Raw genomic sequence first — 20,541 nt, forward strand, 5'->3', positions numbered from 1 at the left:
CTGCAATAAAAAGATGGGAACTTAGGGCAAAAATTATATTCTAAATCTTTCCTTGCCCATTTAGGGAGGAAAGAAGGGAGGCAGGGAGGGAAAATGTGAGGGAGGGAGAAAAGAACCACTCTGATTAAGGATCATTAACTAAATTATAACTTAGAGACCTGGATTTAGAATAAGCTATCCTCTCAGCCTCCTATTTGTTTCTATTTAAATAAAATACTATATGCTTTTATTGATATACAAGTGACATTAAGGGGGAAAAACTTTTTCACAGAGTCATAGGCTCTTGGAATCAAGAGACCTTAAAGGTCTAGTCCAAACCCTTGGTACAACAAGAACCCAAAGGACCTAGGCTTGAACACATACAGTAATGTAAAACACATAACCTCAACAAAGTGAGCACCTCAAATTGTGGCAGCTCTCCTGACAGTAAGGTCTATATATTTTGTCTCCCAATAACTATCATCATCGATGCTAATTATACTCTCTAGCTTACTGGTTCTCAAAGTATAGTCCCTGGGCCAGCTTCAGCAGCATTACCTAGGAACGTTTTTAGATACCGATTATGTCATTTTTCCTGACTTCCAATGTTTGGGCTTTCTCTTGTCCACATGATCATTGCATGTGCCCTAAAGGATAGTTCTTTTTGCTTTGACATAATCTTACAAACATTTTTATGTCTCTCCTCTTTCATTTTCATCATTGGTTGTACAATCTTCCATCTTTAAAAAATATATGAACTCTTCAAGGAGCTCTTTGATAATGCAAAGAGCTGTTCAACGCTATTGTACTTCATTTACTAGTCTGACACGTATTTCCATAGTGATATATTTCTTCTCTGAGAGATGTTTTCCAAGTTTTGGGCCCCCACCTGAACTGGTAGTATTGGATAAAGGTTGGAAAATTTGACAGGTCTTGGTGGGCTCTCCTCTTCAACCTGAATGCAACCTCTTTTGATGGCACACCTGCACCAGTGACCACAGTCTCCTTTTAGCAAGCACAGCCCTTCAAATGAGTCAGTAACTGCAGTCAGTAATAGACTGAACTTGCTTACTAGTTTTATTCTCATTGCTTCAACATGCTTTCCCTCAACAAAAATGCAGCAGCAAAAAATGAGCTACCCAGAACTCACCAAACATGTGGCCATGGCAAGTTATTTTACTGTGTGTCTCAGTTTAGTAACTACTGCATAGGATTACTGAGAGAAATAAATAAGTAAGTTAATATACAAGAAGTGAGTAGAAGAGTAACACATGTAGACATAATTTAAGTATCTATTACTATTATTACTGCTTTTACCCAATGCCATCTTTTTTATTTTGGTGATTATCAAAACAGAGAAACATATATATACTCATTGAGTGATGAGAAAACTTACACTCTTGGGAGGAAACTTGTTTTTGTTTTTACACCACTGAGTTAACTTTATAATAGAACAAAAATTTTTCTTTTTCTTTTAACACAATTTTAGGCAAAATCCAAAATGATGAAATAAAGAAAATTAAGCAAAAGGGTCTCAGAAAACATCTTCTTGACCAAAAGGGGGATGTGAAATGAAACGAAATAAAGCTTCAGTGGCTGAGAGACTTCAAATGGAGTTGAGAGGCCACTCTGGTGGACATTCTTATGCACTATATAGATAACACTTTTTAGGTTTTAATGTATTAGAATAACTAGAAGTAAATACCTGAAATTACCAAATTCCAACCCAGTAGCCTTGATTCTTGAAGACGGTGGTATAACAATGTAGATTACAAGGGGTGACAGTGTGACTGTGAAAACCTTGTGGATCATACTCTCTTTATCCAGTGTATGGGGACAAAAACTAAATGAAAAATAGGGTGGGACTAGGGGGATGATTTGGGTGTTCTTTTCTATTTTTAATTTTTATTCTGATTCTGATTCTTTCTGGTATAAGGAAAATGTTCAAAAATAGATTGGGGTGATGAATGCACAACTATATGATGGTACTGTGAACAGTAGATTGTACACCATGCATGATTGTATGGTATGTGAATATATCTCAATAAAACTGAATTTAAAATAAAAAAAAAAAAGGAGTCTCAGAAATTATAATGAACCTAATCCTAAAGGTCAATGTGATTTCAAACTTTAAGGATGGAATAGGAGGTTATAATTATTCTCTTGAGGAGGCTACTAAGAAAATTTATGCAGGTGTTCCTAAAGAGCAGCCTGGGGTATTTTCCTTACCTGACTCACAGTCTGTATGTTCTGACAGAAGTCTAGCTATATGCAGGTGCCACCAGGCTTTTTAAGAACCTATCACCTTGCCTGAGAACAAGGCAGGGCATCCCCATTAACCCTCTATTCCTTCCTCTCTGTCTCAAGATGCCAGGTGGTAATCTTCTTTCTGACTCATTTAATATTTATTTTTGAAATTAACATATGAAATTTATTGCATATTTAAAATCACAAATAGGTCTGGCATCTTGTTGTTTCCACTGCTGCACAACTCTTAAATCTTATTCATCAGCCTGCTGAACTGTTCCTTTTTCAGAGACATACATACCATCCAAAATTTTTCTTATATCCTTGTTTTTAACTTTTATATGCTTGTTTTTAACTTTTCTTATATCCTTGTTTTAACTTTTGTTACTAAATGAATTTGATACAAGTTCAATGTCATTTCCTTCAAGAATTAACTCATCTTTCTGGGCTTGAGATATTGAACAGGTAACACCTGGCCTCATCTGAATCCTGTGGATATATTGTTCACCCAAGAAATTTTGGGTTTCAACCAGAGACCCACTCTCCTGAATAACAATGATGGGGAGGTGAGCCTACAAAGACCTCATCTTGTAATGGAAGCCCAGTGTAACACCCTTGATCATGTTCTGTATATGACTACAAATAGTACGAACTGTAGCCAGCTCTTTTCTATTTCCCCACCATCTGTCAACCAGAAGCCTCTTCTTCTTCCCAAGTAGACTGAATTCTACATTGATATGACTTAAGTCCCTCGACAGGGTTCCTCGGGAGCCCTTCAGCTCCCCTTCAGCATGACATCGACATTTGCTGGAATGTCAACAGTCTGGCTGCTGAGAATGGTTTTCATTCTTGCAGTAGGTGTGGCAAAGATCATTTAATATTAATGGTAATGAGCATCACATATTTTTTCCATTTTTATTATAACCTTTCTCATCTGAAATTCTGAAATATATTGCTATATTTATGTTATTTATATCTTCCAGTTATGACATTTCTACAAGACCTTGTTATTTTTCCTTACTCTGTAAATAATTAGATGTCTTTAAAACAAACTGTCCAGTGAGGTTTTAGTAGTTTAAGAAAATGAAAAACGTTACTAATCTGAAAGTAACACTGGCTACCTATTGCTACAACAAGATTCCTCAGATTCCACAGGTTAAAAAAATATAGTTAACCTGTGTTATTAGGAATTTCTATGATTAAGTGCCCAAAAGAATAGAAGTTCTTCCTAATATGGAGAACACAACCTGCTATTATACTAAGTGAACACTAGGGAGTGCTATAACCCCAAAGACGCAGAGATTTGAACTACTTGGCATACATTTTTTTCCCTCGCAAACTAGGAAGGCAGGAAGCCTTGGGTCATTTAGAATGGTCCCTTTAAAGCATTTCCTTTTCTTTCTTTTTTTTTTTTATTAGCAAAGTTGTAGGTTTACAAAAAAGTCATGCATAAAATCATAAAATACAGAGTTCCCATACACCACCCTATTTATTATTAACACCTTCTTTGTTATGGTACCTTTGTTACAATTAATGAAAAACATTTTTATAATTGTACTATTAACTATAGTCCATCGTTTACAATATGGTTCACTGTATTGCAGTCCTATGTTGTTGTTTTTTTAAATTCATATACACAACCTAAAATGTTCCCCTTTCACCATATTCACATACATAATTCAGTGCTGTTAACTGCATATACAATGTGCTACCATCACCACCATACATTAGCAAAACTTTACAATCAACCCAATTAGAAATAATGTACAACTCAAGCATTAACTCCCCATTTTCTACCACCAATCTGGTCCTTGGTAATCTATACTCCAGATTCAGATTCTATGAATTTGCTTATTCTAAATATTTCATATCAGTGAGATCATACATTATTTGTCCCTCTATGTGTGGCTTATTTCATTTAATATGATCCTCCATGTTGTCTCATGTATCAGAACACCGATCCTTTTTATGGCTGAATAATATTCCACTGTATGTACCATAATTTATTTATCCATTCATCAGTTAACAGACACTTGAGTTGCTTCCATCTTTTCGCAATTGTAAATAATGCCACTATGAACATGAGTGTGCAAATATCTGTTCAAATCTCTGCTTACAATCTTTTGGGTATATATCTAGAAGTGGGATTACTGGGTCTTATGTTAATTCTATACTTAGCTTCCCGAGCAACAGCCAAATTGTCTTCCACCAGAAATGAATGAGTGTTCCTATTTCTCCACATCCTCTCCAACACTTGTAATTTTCTTTTTTTTTTAAATAATAGCTGTTCCAGTGGGTATGAAATGGTATCTCATTATGGTTTTAGTTGGCATTTCCCTAATGTCTAATGAAGCTGAGCATCTTTTCATGTACTTTTTGGTCATTTGTATGTCTTTTTTTTTTCTATAAAGCAGTTTTATTGAGGTATATTCACATACTATATGATCAATGTCTTTTAGTATAATCAGAGTTGTGCATTCATCACCACAATTTTAGAACATTTTCATTATTCCAAGAAGAAAAACCCCCTACCCCTTCACCTCTCAGTCCCTCTCTCCTTCCCCAGCCCTATATAACCACTAATCTAATTCTGACTTTATAGATTTATTTATATTTATATTTTAAACAAATGGAATCATACCATATGTAATATTTTGTTCTGGTTTATTATTATTTTTTTTAATAAGAGAAGTTGTAGGTTTACATAAGTCACATAAAAAATACAACATTCCCATATATTCCCACACTGTTGACACTTTACATTTGTGTGGTACCTTTGTTACAACTGATGGAAGAATATTAAAATAATACTGTTAACTACAGTCCACAGTTTGCATTAGGTGGATTTTTTTCCCATATAACGCCCTATCATTAACACCTCATAATAGTGATGTACATTTGTTACAGTTCATGAAAGAACATTCTGATATCCGTACTATTAACCATAGTCATTGTCCACAACAGGGTTCACTGTGATATACTATCCCATGTTTTATCCTCTAGCTTTCCTTCTAGTAAAATATTTAACCACATTCATACACATAATTCAGTGTTGTCAATTACACTCACAATAATGTGCTACCATCACCACTATCTATTTCCAAACATTTACAATCAACCTAAATAAAAACTGTGCACAAATTAAGCATCAGCTCCCCACTCTCTACCCCCATTCTATCTCCTGGTAACTTATACTCTACATTCTAATTCTATCTCTGTGAGTTTGCTTATTATAATTAGTTTGTATTAGTGAAATCATGCAATACCTGTCCTTTTGTGTTTGGCTTATTTCACTCAACATAATGTCTTCAAGGTTCAACCATGTTGTCGCATGCATCTGGACTTCATTCCTGCTTATGTATACATATGCCATCATATGTATACACCATATTTTGTTTATCCATTCATCAGTTAACAGACACTTTGATTGCTTCCATCTTTTGGCAACTGTAAACAATGCTGCTATGAACATTGGTGTGCAAATGCCTGTTCAAGTCCCTGCTTTCAGTTCTTCACTACCTAGTAGTGGGTTTGCGAGATCTTATGGCAATTCTATACTTAGCTTCCTGAGGAACAGCCAAATTGTCTTCCACCACTGATGCACCATTTTACATTCCCACCAGCAGTGAATGAGTGTTGCTATTTCTCCACTCTCTCTACACTTGTAGTTTTCTGTTTGTTTTTTAAATAGTGGCCATTCTAGTAGCTGTGAAATGGTATCTCATGGTTTTGATTTGTGGATTTCCGTAATAGCTAATGATGTTGAGAATCTTTTCATGTGCTTTTTAGCCATTTGTATATCCTCTTTTGAGAAATGTCTATTCAAGTCTTTTGCCCATTTTTAAATTGGGTTCTGTTTGTCTTTTTTATCGCTGAGTAGTAGGATTTTTAAAATATATTCTGGACAGTAAATCCTTACCGATAAGTGGTTTCCAAATATTTTCTCCCACTGAGAAAGTTGTCTTTTCACTTTCATGATAAAAGTCCTTTGATGTAAAGTTTTAATTTCTTTCTAAATTTTGAGGAGGTTCCATTTATCTATTTCATCCTTTGTTGCTTGTGATTTGGGTGTAAAGCCTAAAAAATCATTGCCTAACACAAGATCTGGAAGACACTTCCCTACATTTTCCTCTAGGAGTTTTATAGTCCTGGTTCTTATATTTAGGTCTTTGATCCATTATAAGTTAATTTTTGCATATGGTGTGATATAGGGATCCCCTTTTGTTCTTCTGCGTATGGATATCCAGTTCTCTCAGCACCATTTGTTGAAGAGACTATTCTTTCCCGATTGAGTGGACTTGGCAGCCTTGTCAAAAATTGAATGGCCATAGATGTGAGTCTATTTCTGAACTCTCAATTTGATTCCATTGGTCTATATATCTATTATTGTATCAGTACAATGCTGTTTTCATGACAGTAGCTTTGTAGTTAAGATTTAAAGTCAGGAAGTGTGTGTCCTCCAACTTCATTCTTTTTCAAGATGGTTTTGGCTATTCAGAGCCCCTAACCCTTCCAAATATATATGATAATTGGTTTTTCCATTTCTACAAAGAAGGCTGTTGGAATTTTGATTGGGATTGTATTGAATCTGTAAATCCCTTTAGGTAGAACTGACATCATTCTTCCATTTATTTAGGACTTCTTTGATTTCTTTTAGCAAAGTTTTACAGTTTTCCACATATAAGTCCCTTACTTCCTTGGTTAAATTTATTTCCTAGATATTTGATTCTTTTAGTTGCTACTATAAACGGTGATTTTTCTTGATTTCCTCCTCAGATTGCTCATTTCTAGTGTATAGAAACTCTACTGATTTTTGCATGTTGGTCTTATCCTGTTACTTTGCTGAATTTATTAGCTCTAGTAGCTTCATGATAGATTTTTGGAACTTTCTATATACTACATGTCATCTGCAAATAGCGAAAATTTTACTTCTTCCTTTCTAATTTGGATGGCTTTCATTTATTTTTCTTGCCTAACTGCTGCTCTGTCTAGAACTCCTAATACAGTGTTGAATAACAGTGGTGACAGTGGGCTTCCTTGCCTTGTTCCAGATCCTAGAGGGAAAGCTTTCAGGCTTTCAGCACTGAGTATATTGCTAGCTGTGGGTTTTTCATATATGCCCTTTATTGTGTTGAGGACATTTCGTCCAGTTCCTAAGTTTTCTCAGTTTTATAAAGAAAGGATGCTGGATTTTGTCAAATGCCTTTTCTGCATCAATTGACAAGGTCATATGGTTTTCTCCCTTCATTTTGTTAATGTGATGTATTACATTAATTGCTTTTCTTATGTTGAACCTGCCTTGCATACTTATGATAAATCCCAAATGATCATGGGGTATAATTCTTTTAATGTGCTGTTGGGTTTGACTGGCTGGTATTTTGTTGAGGATTTCTGCATCTCCATTCATAAGAGAATGGGTATGTAATTTTCTTTTCTTGTGTATCTTTATCTGGCTTTGGTATTAGAGTGATGTTGGCTTCACAGAATAAGTTTGTATTATTCCTCCTCTTCAATTTTTTGGAAGAATTTGTGCAGGATTAGTATTAATTCTTCGTGGAATGTTTGGTAGTATTCCCCTGTGAAGCAATCTTGTCCTGGGCTTTTCTTTGTTGGAGTTTTTGATGACTGATTCAATCTCTTTACTTGTAATAGGTCTGTTGAGGTTGTTAAGGGTGTTTCTAGGAATCTGTCCAGTTCATCTAGGTTGCCTAATTTGTTGGTATATACTTGGTCATAGGATCCTCTTATGATCCTTTTTATTTCTGTGAGGTCAGTAGTAATGTCCCTCCTCCCTCATTTCTTATTTTATTTATTTTATCCTCTCTCATTTTCTTTGCAATCTAGCTAAAGGCTGGCCAATTTTATTGATCTTTTCAAAGAACCAACTTTTGGTTTTGTTAATGGTCTTTTTTTTTAATTCTCTATTTCATTTATTCCTGCTCTAAAATCTTTATTTCTCTTCTTCTGCTTGCCTTGGGATTGGTTTGTTGTTCTTTTCCTAGTTCCTCCAGGTGTGCAGTTAGGTCTCTGATTTTAACTCTTTCTTCTTTTTTTAATGTAGGCATTCAGGCCTATAAATTTCCCTCTCAGCACTGCCTTCACTGCATCCCTTAAGTTTTGATATGTTGTATTCTTGTTTTCATTCATCTTCAGATATTTACTCCTTTAAAGTATTTTTTATATTTAAACCACAATGAAGTCTTGTTGGATAAATATCTTTAAAATATATATTTATCAGTTTTACTATCATTTCTTTAGCTATCTATAGTGATACCAGTTTTTATTTTTTTAATTAATAAACAGCATTTCATCTTTCTAATTAAAACAAATCATTAAACCATTCCAATATTGTTTTTGTTAGGTTTTTAGGTGGCCCCATCAAACTTTATAACACAATGACTTGTAATTCTTTTCAGTACAGAAGAAAATAGCAAATAGAAGAATAAAGGGCTAGTCAAGTGATTTATAACCCCAAAATACAAGATTCAAAATTCATCAGATAGGACTAAGGTTGGGAGGGTAGCACTGGCTCCAAGATAATTTTCACAACATAGCCATCAAAAACTCAATGCATATTAGAAGCAAACAGCATCTTACATATTACACAGTTATCAAGATGACATACAAAGAAGCAAAGCCCATAATATTAGCAGGTCACAAATGGAAAGCAATAGTCATATCATTTTCTGCCCCGATAGGGAATAGAGAAAGTTCAATGGACAACAGAAAAAGCAGAAAGGAATCAGCTCAAATTGCATTATAAAAATGAGCTCCTCAACAGGACACTGGTCTGTGGTTCACAACTAGACTAGCCTATGGTTTTTAAAAAATCTGGATTCACTGCTAAACCGTTACTTGACCCAGATCCTTCAAAGAAAGTTGTTTTGAGAGCCTCAGATCGGAATAACCACATTTTAATGCATCTAATATTCCCTGGTGTCAATTCTGTCCCTGCAAATTGATCTGTATTATTATGAATTGTCTATAAACAACCTATCCTTGATTATAATAAGCTTTATGCCTATGATAAGTGAAAAATTGTTCCTAACCACACCACTGGGAAATCTATTAACAACAGAAGCCAGGACTTTGGGGTTAACTTTTCATTGGTACATACAAATAAAAACTAAATATAACCATCTCTCTAAGAATCCAAAAATTAAGGTAGCAGTAATTAAGCCTAAATAACGAGCACTGTTCCTGGCACATCTACTCCTCACCCTTAGGAAATCTCAATAAATTAAGAACAAGAAGGCTGAACAGCCAGAAACAAAAAGACAAAATTATAATGCCTCACTAATATGGACTAACTATGTGTAAACTTTGAGAACTGAATCTTAGAACACAGGTAATCAGGGGAGTGCTTACTGTAACAGTCCCTAGATTATAAGATTTTACAGCCATCACATCTATTCCTGAGCAGTAATGGTTATCTCTAAATTCTGAGATGCTGAACTCTTTATGTATAACCCTGGTTGGTCTCTGGAACTTTGGGTATCCGTGTGACACCTGAGACTCAGAGCTAGAGTTCTGCAGCTATGAACGTCAGTATTACTGCATACAGCAAACATTAAAAAAGCTGAAAAAGAGTTCAGACTTCGGTTATAGCTATGAATTAAGTGGATCTGGTTAGGATTAAGGCAAATCAGGCCAAAGGGTAAAGGATGATACTGACTGTGTTTTAAAACTTCAACTTCTGTGTGAGACCAAGGGAAGAGATGTTTATTGGTGCAAGATCTATATTTTTCTCTAGCACACTAAATAATTTAACTTGTACGGTCAGTTTATTCAAACACCATAATCACATGGAATTTAGAAAAGTAAGTGAGATCCGGTGGGTTGTACAGGTTAGTGTGAAATCCCGATACATCCCAAAGTAATTTGGGCAGAGAGTAAAAGTGTATTTTCAGGGCTCCCATGAGGAACTGGGGAAAAATGCAGAAATATTAAACTTCCCCACCTGAGGAATTACTGATAATCTCACAAGCATTGAGGACTACCAATTTAGTAGGCCAAGCCATCAATCTTGGGGCTGGCCCTTATGAAGCCTGTTACTGCAAAGAAGAGGCTAAGCCTACTTATAATTGTGCTTAAGAGTTTCCCCCAGAGAACATCTTTTGTTGCTCACATGTGACTTCTCGCTAAGCCCAATGGGAAGGCAAACTCACTGCCCTCCCCCCTACATGGGACATGACTCCCAGGAGTGTAAATCTCCCTGGCAACACGGGACATGACTCCCGGAGATGAGCCTGGACCCGGCATCACGGGACTGAGAAAATTTTCTTGACCAAAAGAGGGACGGGAAATGAAACAAAATAAAGTTTCAGTGGCCGAGAGATTTCAAATGGAGTCAAGAGGTCACTTTGGAGGGTATTCTTATATAGATAACCCTTTGTAGCTTTTAGTGTATTGGAACAGCTAGAAGGAAATACCTGAAACTGTTGAACTGCAACCCAGTAGCCTTGATTCTTGAAGACAACTGTGTACCTATGTAGCTTACACAGTGTGACTGAGTGATTGTGAAAATGTAGCTCACACTCCCTTTGTCCAGTGTATGGACAGATAAGTAGAAAAATGAGGACAAAACTTAAATGAAAAATAGGGTGGGATGGGGTAGATGTGATGTTTTAGGTGTTTTTTTTAACTGTTATTTTTATTGGGTTTTTTTTTTTTTTTTTGAGTAATGAAAATGTTCAAAAATTGACTATGGTGATGTATGCACAAATATATGATGGTACTGTGAACAACTGATTGTACACTGTGGATGACTGCATGGTATGTGAATATATCTCAATATAACTGAATTTTTAAAAAAAGAGGAAAAAATAAAAATTAAAAAAGGCTGAATAATTTAAAATGTTAAAAACTAGTACAAATAGAACAAGTTACTTGATAGAGCAAAAATTTAAGTGTGTATGTTACTGTGAGGATTTCAAAGGATAATCTGTTCAGTTAGAGCATTTATTTCTTAAAGTTTATAACTGAGCATCTGAAAACTGCAAAATAATCTAATTCAGGCAAAAGTTCTGATATCCATTATGCACAGCAGATAAAATATTTAGCTGTCCTTTCAAGTATATTATTTTAATATGAAGTAACCAACACAAAGAGCACAGCATTTAAAATCAAGAAATAATTTAGTTTGGGGGTAGGACAAACTGGCATAGATATAATAAACCTTAGGTGACCTACCTGAATGGGTCCCACTGACATCAGCAGGTTTTTCAGTTGGACATCAGTAGTTGATGAAGAAAGCCCTTCAACTGACACAATACAGGGCTGAGGTTTGCACTCCACCACTCGCAAATTCTGTTTATTTGGCATCAGGCGTCCGCGACCCATATGACCTGCTATTCCTCTGCCTCTCCCATGCATAATGACCTGGCAACAACAAAAAGGAACTGTGTTTTGATTTTAAGCTTTGGTTGTTTTCAAAGCTATCATGATATAAAAATGAGTATGTGACTTAGAATCAATTAAAATATACCATGAGCTGCAGGATATTTTATAGTTTTCTATCCACTGTGAGAAAATGTTTTAGTATCTAAATGAGACAACAATACCCTGCAAATTCTAGGTAGAGGGAAAGGAAAGGAACAAACAGTGTGAACATATCTTGGTGCTAATTAATTGTACTTTATATGTTATCATTTCATAGATAAAGAAATAGGATCACAAGGATTAAGAAACTTGCCATTTAAGTTACACAGTTAAAGATTCAAATCCAGTCATAGTGGATTCAAATCCAGTCATAGTGGGCTCCTGGGCCTGAATTTCTCCCACTATATTAGGAGCCAATTTCAGTGGGGATCTGGTGAATTTTCTATAGTGGTAAATCTGCCTTCCAACAGTACTTATAAGCCTTATAGTCAAGATAAGCCAAAACATTATGCATTCAACTGATAAATATTTACATTAAATTATCCTGAAAACCTAAAAGGCAGATTCTACAAAGTTTTCAGTCCTGGCTGCACATTACAATTAACTGCAGAACTTAAAAAAATACCAATGACTGAGTTCCACCTACTCCCAGAATTTCTGATTTAACTGGTCTAAGGTGAGGCCCAGACATTAATATTTTTAAAAAGCTGCCCAGGGTTAAAAACCACTATTCTAGGATCTTTAAAATTAAATGAAGAGATAGCTGATATTTACAGTATTTTCTTCTATTTAGGAATTAAAGCATGTGTCCAAGTCTAAAACAAAAATTCCTCCTTAGACCAACACTATAATGCAGAAGTCAGATTGGAATTGAATAGCACTTTCTAGGTTTCTTAGATATTCTATCCTAATTCTAACCTAGAATTTAGATAGAAAAGGATAAAAACAGCCTAAAAGGCCATCACAGAAAAGGATATAGAAAAAATTGGATGGAAATCGGATTCTAAGTTTAGGACTTGAATGGGCACCAATAAAAATGGAAACTAAATTAAAAACCACAACATTTCTTAATATTCTGAAGATTACTCCTATGAAGTAAGGTTTTGAAAAGAGCAAATGGGTATTTTAAGAGAAGCCACAATGGAAGTAAGCATCAAAAGTTGCAAGTTACACTTGCTAGAAACCAGTGGTAAATGACTATTTTTCCATTGTAAATATAATAAGTTATAAAAAGAGTAATGATAATATACTTTTTACCAAATGCTTCCTTATATGCCAGGCACCAAGCTTTTTATATGCATCTCCTTATAAATTCCTCACAATAGCCCAAATAAGATAGGAAACATTACCTTCATTTTATAGTCATAAACTGAGGTTTAAGATGAAGAAACTCACATACTCTAAGTACATGCATGTGTGTGTATGTGTCTGTATGCACCTGTATGTATGTGTATTTTTTAAAGGTCTTTCTCATCATACATCCAGAGGTAACACCTCAGTGAAGAAAATTTAGAGTGGAACAATCTTTAAAGACTATACCTGAATATATCACCAAATGTGTTTACACATCTGTCTTATGTTGCAAAAATGGAATAATTTTGTTTGCTCCTGTATCATAAGGTGTTAATGACATAACCTATAAAAGTAATTTAAATACCTTGAGACATCCCCCAAACCAAAATGGCCTTAATACTACTACTACTTCTTAGTAACATGATTAACAAATAGGATGAACTAGGAGACTTCAAAGGCTTTCCAGAAGAAACTAAAAAACAGGTTATTGTTGCCCCCTTTTCTACCTTGCCAGAATTTCATCAGGGATAATAGTGGGAATTTGATTGTTAAGCCATCCTTCCCTGTTTGTACTTTAGAGGCATAAAAGTTTTGGAGAAACTAAAAAAAAAAAAATGCTTCCCACTAGAAGTTGAGGGGAGTGGGTGCTTTAATATCAATATATAATGTGAGAAGAAGAACACCCTTAATGTAGGGTGGATTTTAAACAGATCACACAAAAACGAGAACTTATTCCCACAGACAGGGGTAGCAGTAGGATTCCCATATTCTTGTCTATCTAACAAAAGGAAAAATGTCCCTTCAATCGTCAGTAACTCCCATTCTAGAGGTCTAGGAAAGGAATAAAAATCTAGGAACTGTGGTTCTGCCACTTTCCTAGGCAAGTCACTCAACACCCAAAGACCTTGGTTTCCTATCTGCAAATTGGGGATAATAATTAGGAAATAAACAAAAAAAAAAAACACCTGGTTTTACATTTATGAAATACATAGTGAACTAATGAATAATGGAAAGAAAGCATTACTGTGCTGGGTATTTTACACAAGTGCTCTTTTGGTCACTAGAGTCAAGTACAGATTCTGGTTGTATATACAGTTCACAATCTCAAAATAAAACCACTCATTAAAATGATGGTACATCATTAAGCAGTCATTATTTAATTAAGTCAAAAGAAGAAACTATAGGATAAAATAGGGAGTAAGATGGGAGAACATAACTTATACTCTTCACTTTATGCCTTTTCTGTACTGGGGTTTTTACAATACATGTATTGCTTATTTAAAAACAATAAAAATAAAAATAAAATCACTCTTGGTGAGGTGATTTATTATAGTTGTAAAGAAGTCCTAAGAGGAAGAGTTCTTTTGTGAAAATGTTAATTTGTTTTCAAAACCAGAACTAAGGAAATTATGGCTTTTTGGGAGTAGGGGTAGGAGGGGACAATACTATGTGCCAGGCACCACATATCACAGAAACCACTGAAATATAAATTTTCTTAACTAACGGGATTTCTAAATGATTATGGAATATGCCCTTCTTTATTTCCAATGGTGTAGACTAAATAATGGTACCTTTTTTGCTGGATGAATTCCTTGGATGTTTTTGATCCCTGGAGGTATAGCTGAGTGCATGTGGGCTGCCACTGGTGGATGCTGTTGCTGCTGAAGTGTTCCCTTTGTCAGTGTGACCTTCCGAGCAGGCTGCTGTCTTACTTCTGGAGGCTGAGGAAGCCTCTGGGGCTGTCCCTCTGGGTGAAAAAAGCCATCACTCTCTCCTCCCTGCTGAAATCAACAAGTCATCATGCAGTTTAGGAGCTGCTCAATCAAACATAATCTCCCAGAGATTGGGGGAGTCAAATTTGGTTAGTGTTTTACTGAGAAACAAAACAATTTCAAAGAAGTGTAAGACCAAATTTGTTATTTCATTACAGCCAGTGAGGAAACTTCCCACTCAATTTTGTTTAGGTTTTAACAATATTTCTGAAATTTAAAAACACTAACATCTCCTTTATGTGCTGGATCCATTTAAGAGGGCTATGATGAAAGTAAATGCTACTTAATTCAGTAAAATACTGCTTAATTTTTTTTTAAAATCTTCACAATCAACATGCACTTTTCATTTTCAAGAGCATTTGTTAAAATCTGACCATGTATATAAGTAGTGGTTTTAAACTCTGCATCCCTATTCAAGCCTAATGTAAGCAGGTAATCACCCTGACGCGTTCTGCTGGTTTCCTTTCAAACTGAAAGGCTAAGGACTAGTCATTAGAGTAAATTATGAAATATGGCCTTAAATCTTAGAGCATGTTAACAGTGCCTTTCCTCCCCAGCGGGTACAATAAAACTGAACATTCGAATACTCTTTAATACAATGTTCCCAAGAGTTGAAGAGCATCTCAATATCACTGGCTAAAAATTCCCTCTCCTCCTGCTGGAGTGTCACAAGTGCCACTACCAACTACCAAGTAACTGGATTTCAGAGATGAAAAGCATTTATTCTATTAAGGACTTCAGAAGTTTTAGAAATACCAGAAAACAAACTCTTTATTTTTTACTAATGTTTCCTTACTTCCTGACCTTCAAACTTGTTAATCAACTGGGAAGCAAGTATGTATTTGAGCTGCACTGCTGATGTTCACGATACCACTAAATATTTCTGGATGGTTGCCTATCAGCTACTTTTAGAATTAAGTAGCATCTCTCCAAGAGTAACTGGAGGTAGGAGAAAAAAAGTGGACAGCAAGAAAATCAGATCTTGTTCTGCTAAATTATGTAATCGTTAATACAAATGGATGCTTGAACTTAAAAAATAAGATTAATATTTTTATTAGCTTGATGTTCTACTCATTACATTAACAGGAATATACACAGTCATTGGTTAGTAATCTTACACATGTAGACTGCTCAGCTATGCCAGTATTTCCAACAATAACTTGGTAAATGATCTCAGAAACCTATATATCCTAAGTTTCTGTCTTTTCCTCCCAAACTTATCTTTCAGACAGTTTAATGGAACAGAGGGCTCCACAAAGAGAAGGAACAGGGACTGGAGAAGATAAGATTTTTGCAAAGACTGACCAAAGTAACAGGAACCTAAGAAAACAAGAGATTAAAAATGTTAGTGGGACAGGACTTCTGAGTAATGTGGCAAGAAGAGGTCAGCAAAGCCTCTCCCTCAAAACAAGTATAAAACTAGAAAAAATTGGCAAAAAACAATGATTTTGGAACTCGAGGAATTGGCCAAAGTAAAACAACAAATTGAGAATCATTTATTCATGAAATCTGGGAGCAGTAACAGTCTGTGGCCTCTTGACTGGGGCTCCTCCCTCCAGTAGACATAGCAGTTTTATCAGCACAGGGCTGGGTGCAAAAACCCAGAAGTACTGGAACTGATTTGGCACAGAGGCCTGAAAACTCACAGCAGCATTGTCAGTAAATGTAGCAAACTCAGTGGGAAAGAAGTAGGGAAAACCTACAGATCTGTTAGCCTATCGTCATGGTCCAGTTTGGAACAAGTAGCAGACCAGTCAGAAATTTAATGAGGAAATTCTGGAAATCAACATCATAGAAAGGCTAGATAAGTTGTCCAGACCCAAGAGGGCCTAGCAGCAAAGTAAAACGCCAGGGCATATTTGAGAACTGGCTGAATTCAGTGTGCTTTCCAACCCATACACAGATTCACTGGTGGAAGATGGACACACTACAGCATGAGGTATTTGAGCACAATCTCTTCCCAAATTATTGGCTAACCACTGAGCTATGCAGCAACAAGTTTGACCCCTAGGAAACCAGGCTAAGAAATAAAAGTAAGAATTAGAAAAACTGAACAAAAAAATATTTTTTAACTGAACCAAAATGAAAATACAAAGTATCAAAATTAAGGGAATAGCTTTAAACACTAATATTAGAAAGGAAGAAAGATCTAAAATCAATAATTTAAGCTTTTATCTTAAGAAGCTACAAAAAGAACAGGAAATCAAACCCAAAATAAGTAGACAGGAGACAATAATAAAAATCATGGTGATAGGCAGTGTGAACAACGTGTTCTTAATCTTAATCCATTCCTGGGATGTGAATCCATTGTAAATAGAACCTTTTAAGACATTATTTTTACTTAAGATGAGAGCAACTGAATCAGGATGGCTCTTCAGCCTTATAGAGAAGACCACAGGGAGAATGAAAGTCAATGGAACATGGAAGGGCAAGAAGAGGATGTGTCAGAAAAACCAGAAACCCAACGTCCTAGAATGTTGCAGTATTCAGGGAGAAAGCATCGCCTTGCTGACACCTTGATTTCAAGCCTCAAAACCATGAGCAAATACATTCCAGTTGTTTAAGCTAACCCACTGTGTGGTATTCATTTTAGCAGCTGGGAAAGTAAGAAAGGCAGTGACACAGAAAATACAAAAAAGCAATAGAGAAAATCAGTGAAACCAAAAAGTTGGTTTGTTTTTTTTTTTGAGATAAACAAAATTGTTAATTCTTTTATTAGACTTCCTCCCCACCAAACAGAAAACACATATTGACAAAATCAGGAATAAAAAAGGGATCATCACAATTGACTCTGCAGAAACTAAAAGGAATATTATAACCAATTAGATAATTTACATAAAATGGACAAATTCCATAGAAGATATAAAACTGACTCAAGAATAGAAGATCCAAATAGACTCTGAGAAGTAAAGACATTGATCTGATGATTTTTAAACTGGGAATTGAGAACATAAAACACTTATTCAATAAACATCCCAAATAAAAATTTTCTTCACTGTTATTTTGGGTAAGACAGACCTATTAATAATATTCAGTATTAATGTCAGCTAAGAACTCTGAAAAACATAGTTCTAAACTTTAATTTTCATTTCAATAAAATTTAATTTTTTAAGGATGCTTCATCCCTATTTAAAGTTCAGATATACAGGTATTACAAAAATCTTCTCTTTTCCTCATCTGTAATAAAGTAACCTTAAACTTATCTTGTAGAATATTAGATTTTGTTACATAAAGGGTCCCTGATGTCATAGTGTAACAGCCTCATTTATGACTAAGATATTACTGTAAGAGAGAAAAAAGTCTATTATTAAATCAAACCTCTTTTCTGACTGCTCTCCCTCATTCATTTTGCTCCAGCTACACTGATCTTCTTGCTACTACTCCAGCGCACCAAACTCAATCCATCAAAAGGGTCTTTCTTACATATTCCCAGCTTGGAAATCTCTTTCACCAGATACTTGCATGGCTTGCCTATTCATTTCCCAATCATGATAAGGTTACTCTCTAGCCCCTCTGTTTTACTCTTCTTCCCAGTATTTATCATTACTTATAATTATATTTTTTGTTTACTAGAGTTCCACAGAGAATAAAGTCTGGCATATAGTAGGCATACAATAAATATTTGTTGACTCAATGCATGAACACAAAAAGTGGGTTTTTCAGACAGAGATTATGACGACTGCTCAACTTTTAGGAAAAACTGTTTATATTAACTGCTTATTGAAAAGTAGGGGTAAATGCTTGAGTAAGTTCAAGACAATTTTTTATACCTTCTATAGCTACAAGATAATAAAACTTTATAAAGGAAATTCCCAAGGCACTCTTAGGATCTTAATTCATCAAGAATTCTGGTAACATTCAACATATTCCAATTATAGGAGGAAATGAGTGGTTAATATTTGTTGAATGCCCACAAGATGGCAAGAAATGTACTATGTTCTATACATTGTTTTCATTCATCCTCTCAACAAGGTAAGTACTATTATCTTTATTTTGCAAATCAATAAAACTGAAAGGCCTTTGGTCACACAGTAAGTGCTAGAACTTCCTGTCTCCTTGATCCAAAGATTATTACTCCATATCAACTCCTAAGGGAGAATTTATACTAACATTCAAAAACTATTTTCAGCAAGAACTGAGACAAAATGTATTAACGATCATTCAGACAGAGACCAGCCATTTTAATTAAATGAAGGGTTACTATAATGCTGTGCTTTTGCATTTTTCTGAAAATCATGCTAAGTACTTGAGGCTGAAATATAAGTAACAAGTTACTTCATTTTGCAAGAAAAATTAAAAATTGTTTTTCTGATTGAGAGATCAATTATTCTTTTTCAAATCAGCACAAGAAAATTTAATTCAGGAGAGAAATTTTAAATTGTGGAGTTATTAGAGTTAACATTAGGATATAGTCAAACCTATATATCACTAGATTGTGGCCAGGAACATATATCATTATATACATACACACACACATACAAAAATAAAAATGAATGAGAACCAAGCCAAACTGAATCCACCCATTTATTCTATAACGTAAGCAGATAGTTGCAGCACTGAAAGAGATCCTAAAATTATCAGTACTCAGTTATGTAAATTTTTAAATATCATCAATTCAAATAAATTAGGAATTCTAAAAAGCTGTCATCTTCATCTAAGCAAATAACTGGTTGTGTGTGAATGGCAGATTACTCATAAAATGTAAGTTCACTCTGAAAGTGAATTTCTCAGTGGTGGTATAGTACATAGTTTAACTCCTTACAAGGCAGTGTATTTGGATGAGATTTGAAATATTTCCCTCTTCCTCCAAAACAGATGAGGAGAAAAGAAGTCTGGAAATATTTTTTGTTCTGCTTGTTTTCCCATAAATGATTATCTTTTAATGAATACCATAAAATGTCACTTTAAAGTAGTTTTTTTTTTTTTTTAATATGAGGCACTGTCTGAATTAAGTAAGCTTTGGGAATACTTTTTATCAGCTTAATCACTTCAAAAAATGAGGTTTATTGCCACCAACATTAGCAGGACAAATTTATTTATAATAAATGGTTCAAATGTATAGATAAAAATGCCTATTGATACTGTCAGGGTTTCTTGCAATTTGGTAGATCAAATCTTATTTTCATTCTTAAACCCCATGAAGAAGTGATATCACTGACTTGCATTCACTAGTGAGCAAATTGATTAATCCCTCTCTATAGAAATCTCAACTCTTGATTATACCTATCAGACGTTAAGCAGCATTATTCTAGAGTGACAACACTTGACAAATTCCCCAACCATTTTTTCTCAGCCTTTGTGGCCCTGATAGCTTGTATTAACCCTGATGAAAATTAATTTTCCTTATCTTCTTCTAAACCCCAAAATACCAAATCCGCCAAACTGGCAACTCTTCTGTAAAGGTATTATGAAAACCTCTTAAAAGATTAATTGCATGTCTTCAGGTGACATTAAATTAATTTCTGTACTCATGACAGACACCTTGATACTCCGTACTGAGAGGACAGATAACATTGTCAGGATACACAGAAGGACAGTGGTGTAGTGTCCCAGGGCAAGCCTCTATGAATTCTCCTTTCGATAAGGCCATACTTCACTGTCAATGGCAATGCTACAGATCTTTCAGCCCACAGAACCTCACTGAACAGGTTTCTATTAACTACAACAATGCTGGGTCTTATCCCTGTAATCTTATAAAGCTAATTCAAAATCTGGACACTAAATGATATGCATGCTATATGAAGTTTCTAAATATAAATACATTTACCAGCTCCTATATTTTTTCTTTGAAGACTAATGTATTAAAGGAGAAAAGGTAAAAGAAAACAAACAGCCTAATGGTTCTTTCCCAGGTTCCTAGGTTAATTCC

General features: G+C 34.9%; 1 protein-coding gene across 1 annotated transcript in view; it reads right to left on the reverse strand.

Annotated features, from left to right (window-relative positions):
* The window catches only part of RBM33 (RNA binding motif protein 33), a 216,345-nt gene that overhangs the window by 15,545 nt on the left and 180,259 nt on the right, over positions 1–20,541 (reverse strand). Inside the window, 2 exon segments of the mRNA XM_037835742.1 lie at positions 11,419–11,607; positions 14,472–14,678. Of these exon segments, the coding sequence (XP_037691670.1) occupies positions 11,419–11,607; positions 14,472–14,678 (396 nt within the window).

The sequence above is a fragment of the Choloepus didactylus genome, chromosome 5, assembly GCF_015220235.1.
Source record: "Choloepus didactylus isolate mChoDid1 chromosome 5, mChoDid1.pri, whole genome shotgun sequence".
Lineage (NCBI taxonomy): Eukaryota > Metazoa > Chordata > Mammalia > Pilosa > Megalonychidae > Choloepus > Choloepus didactylus.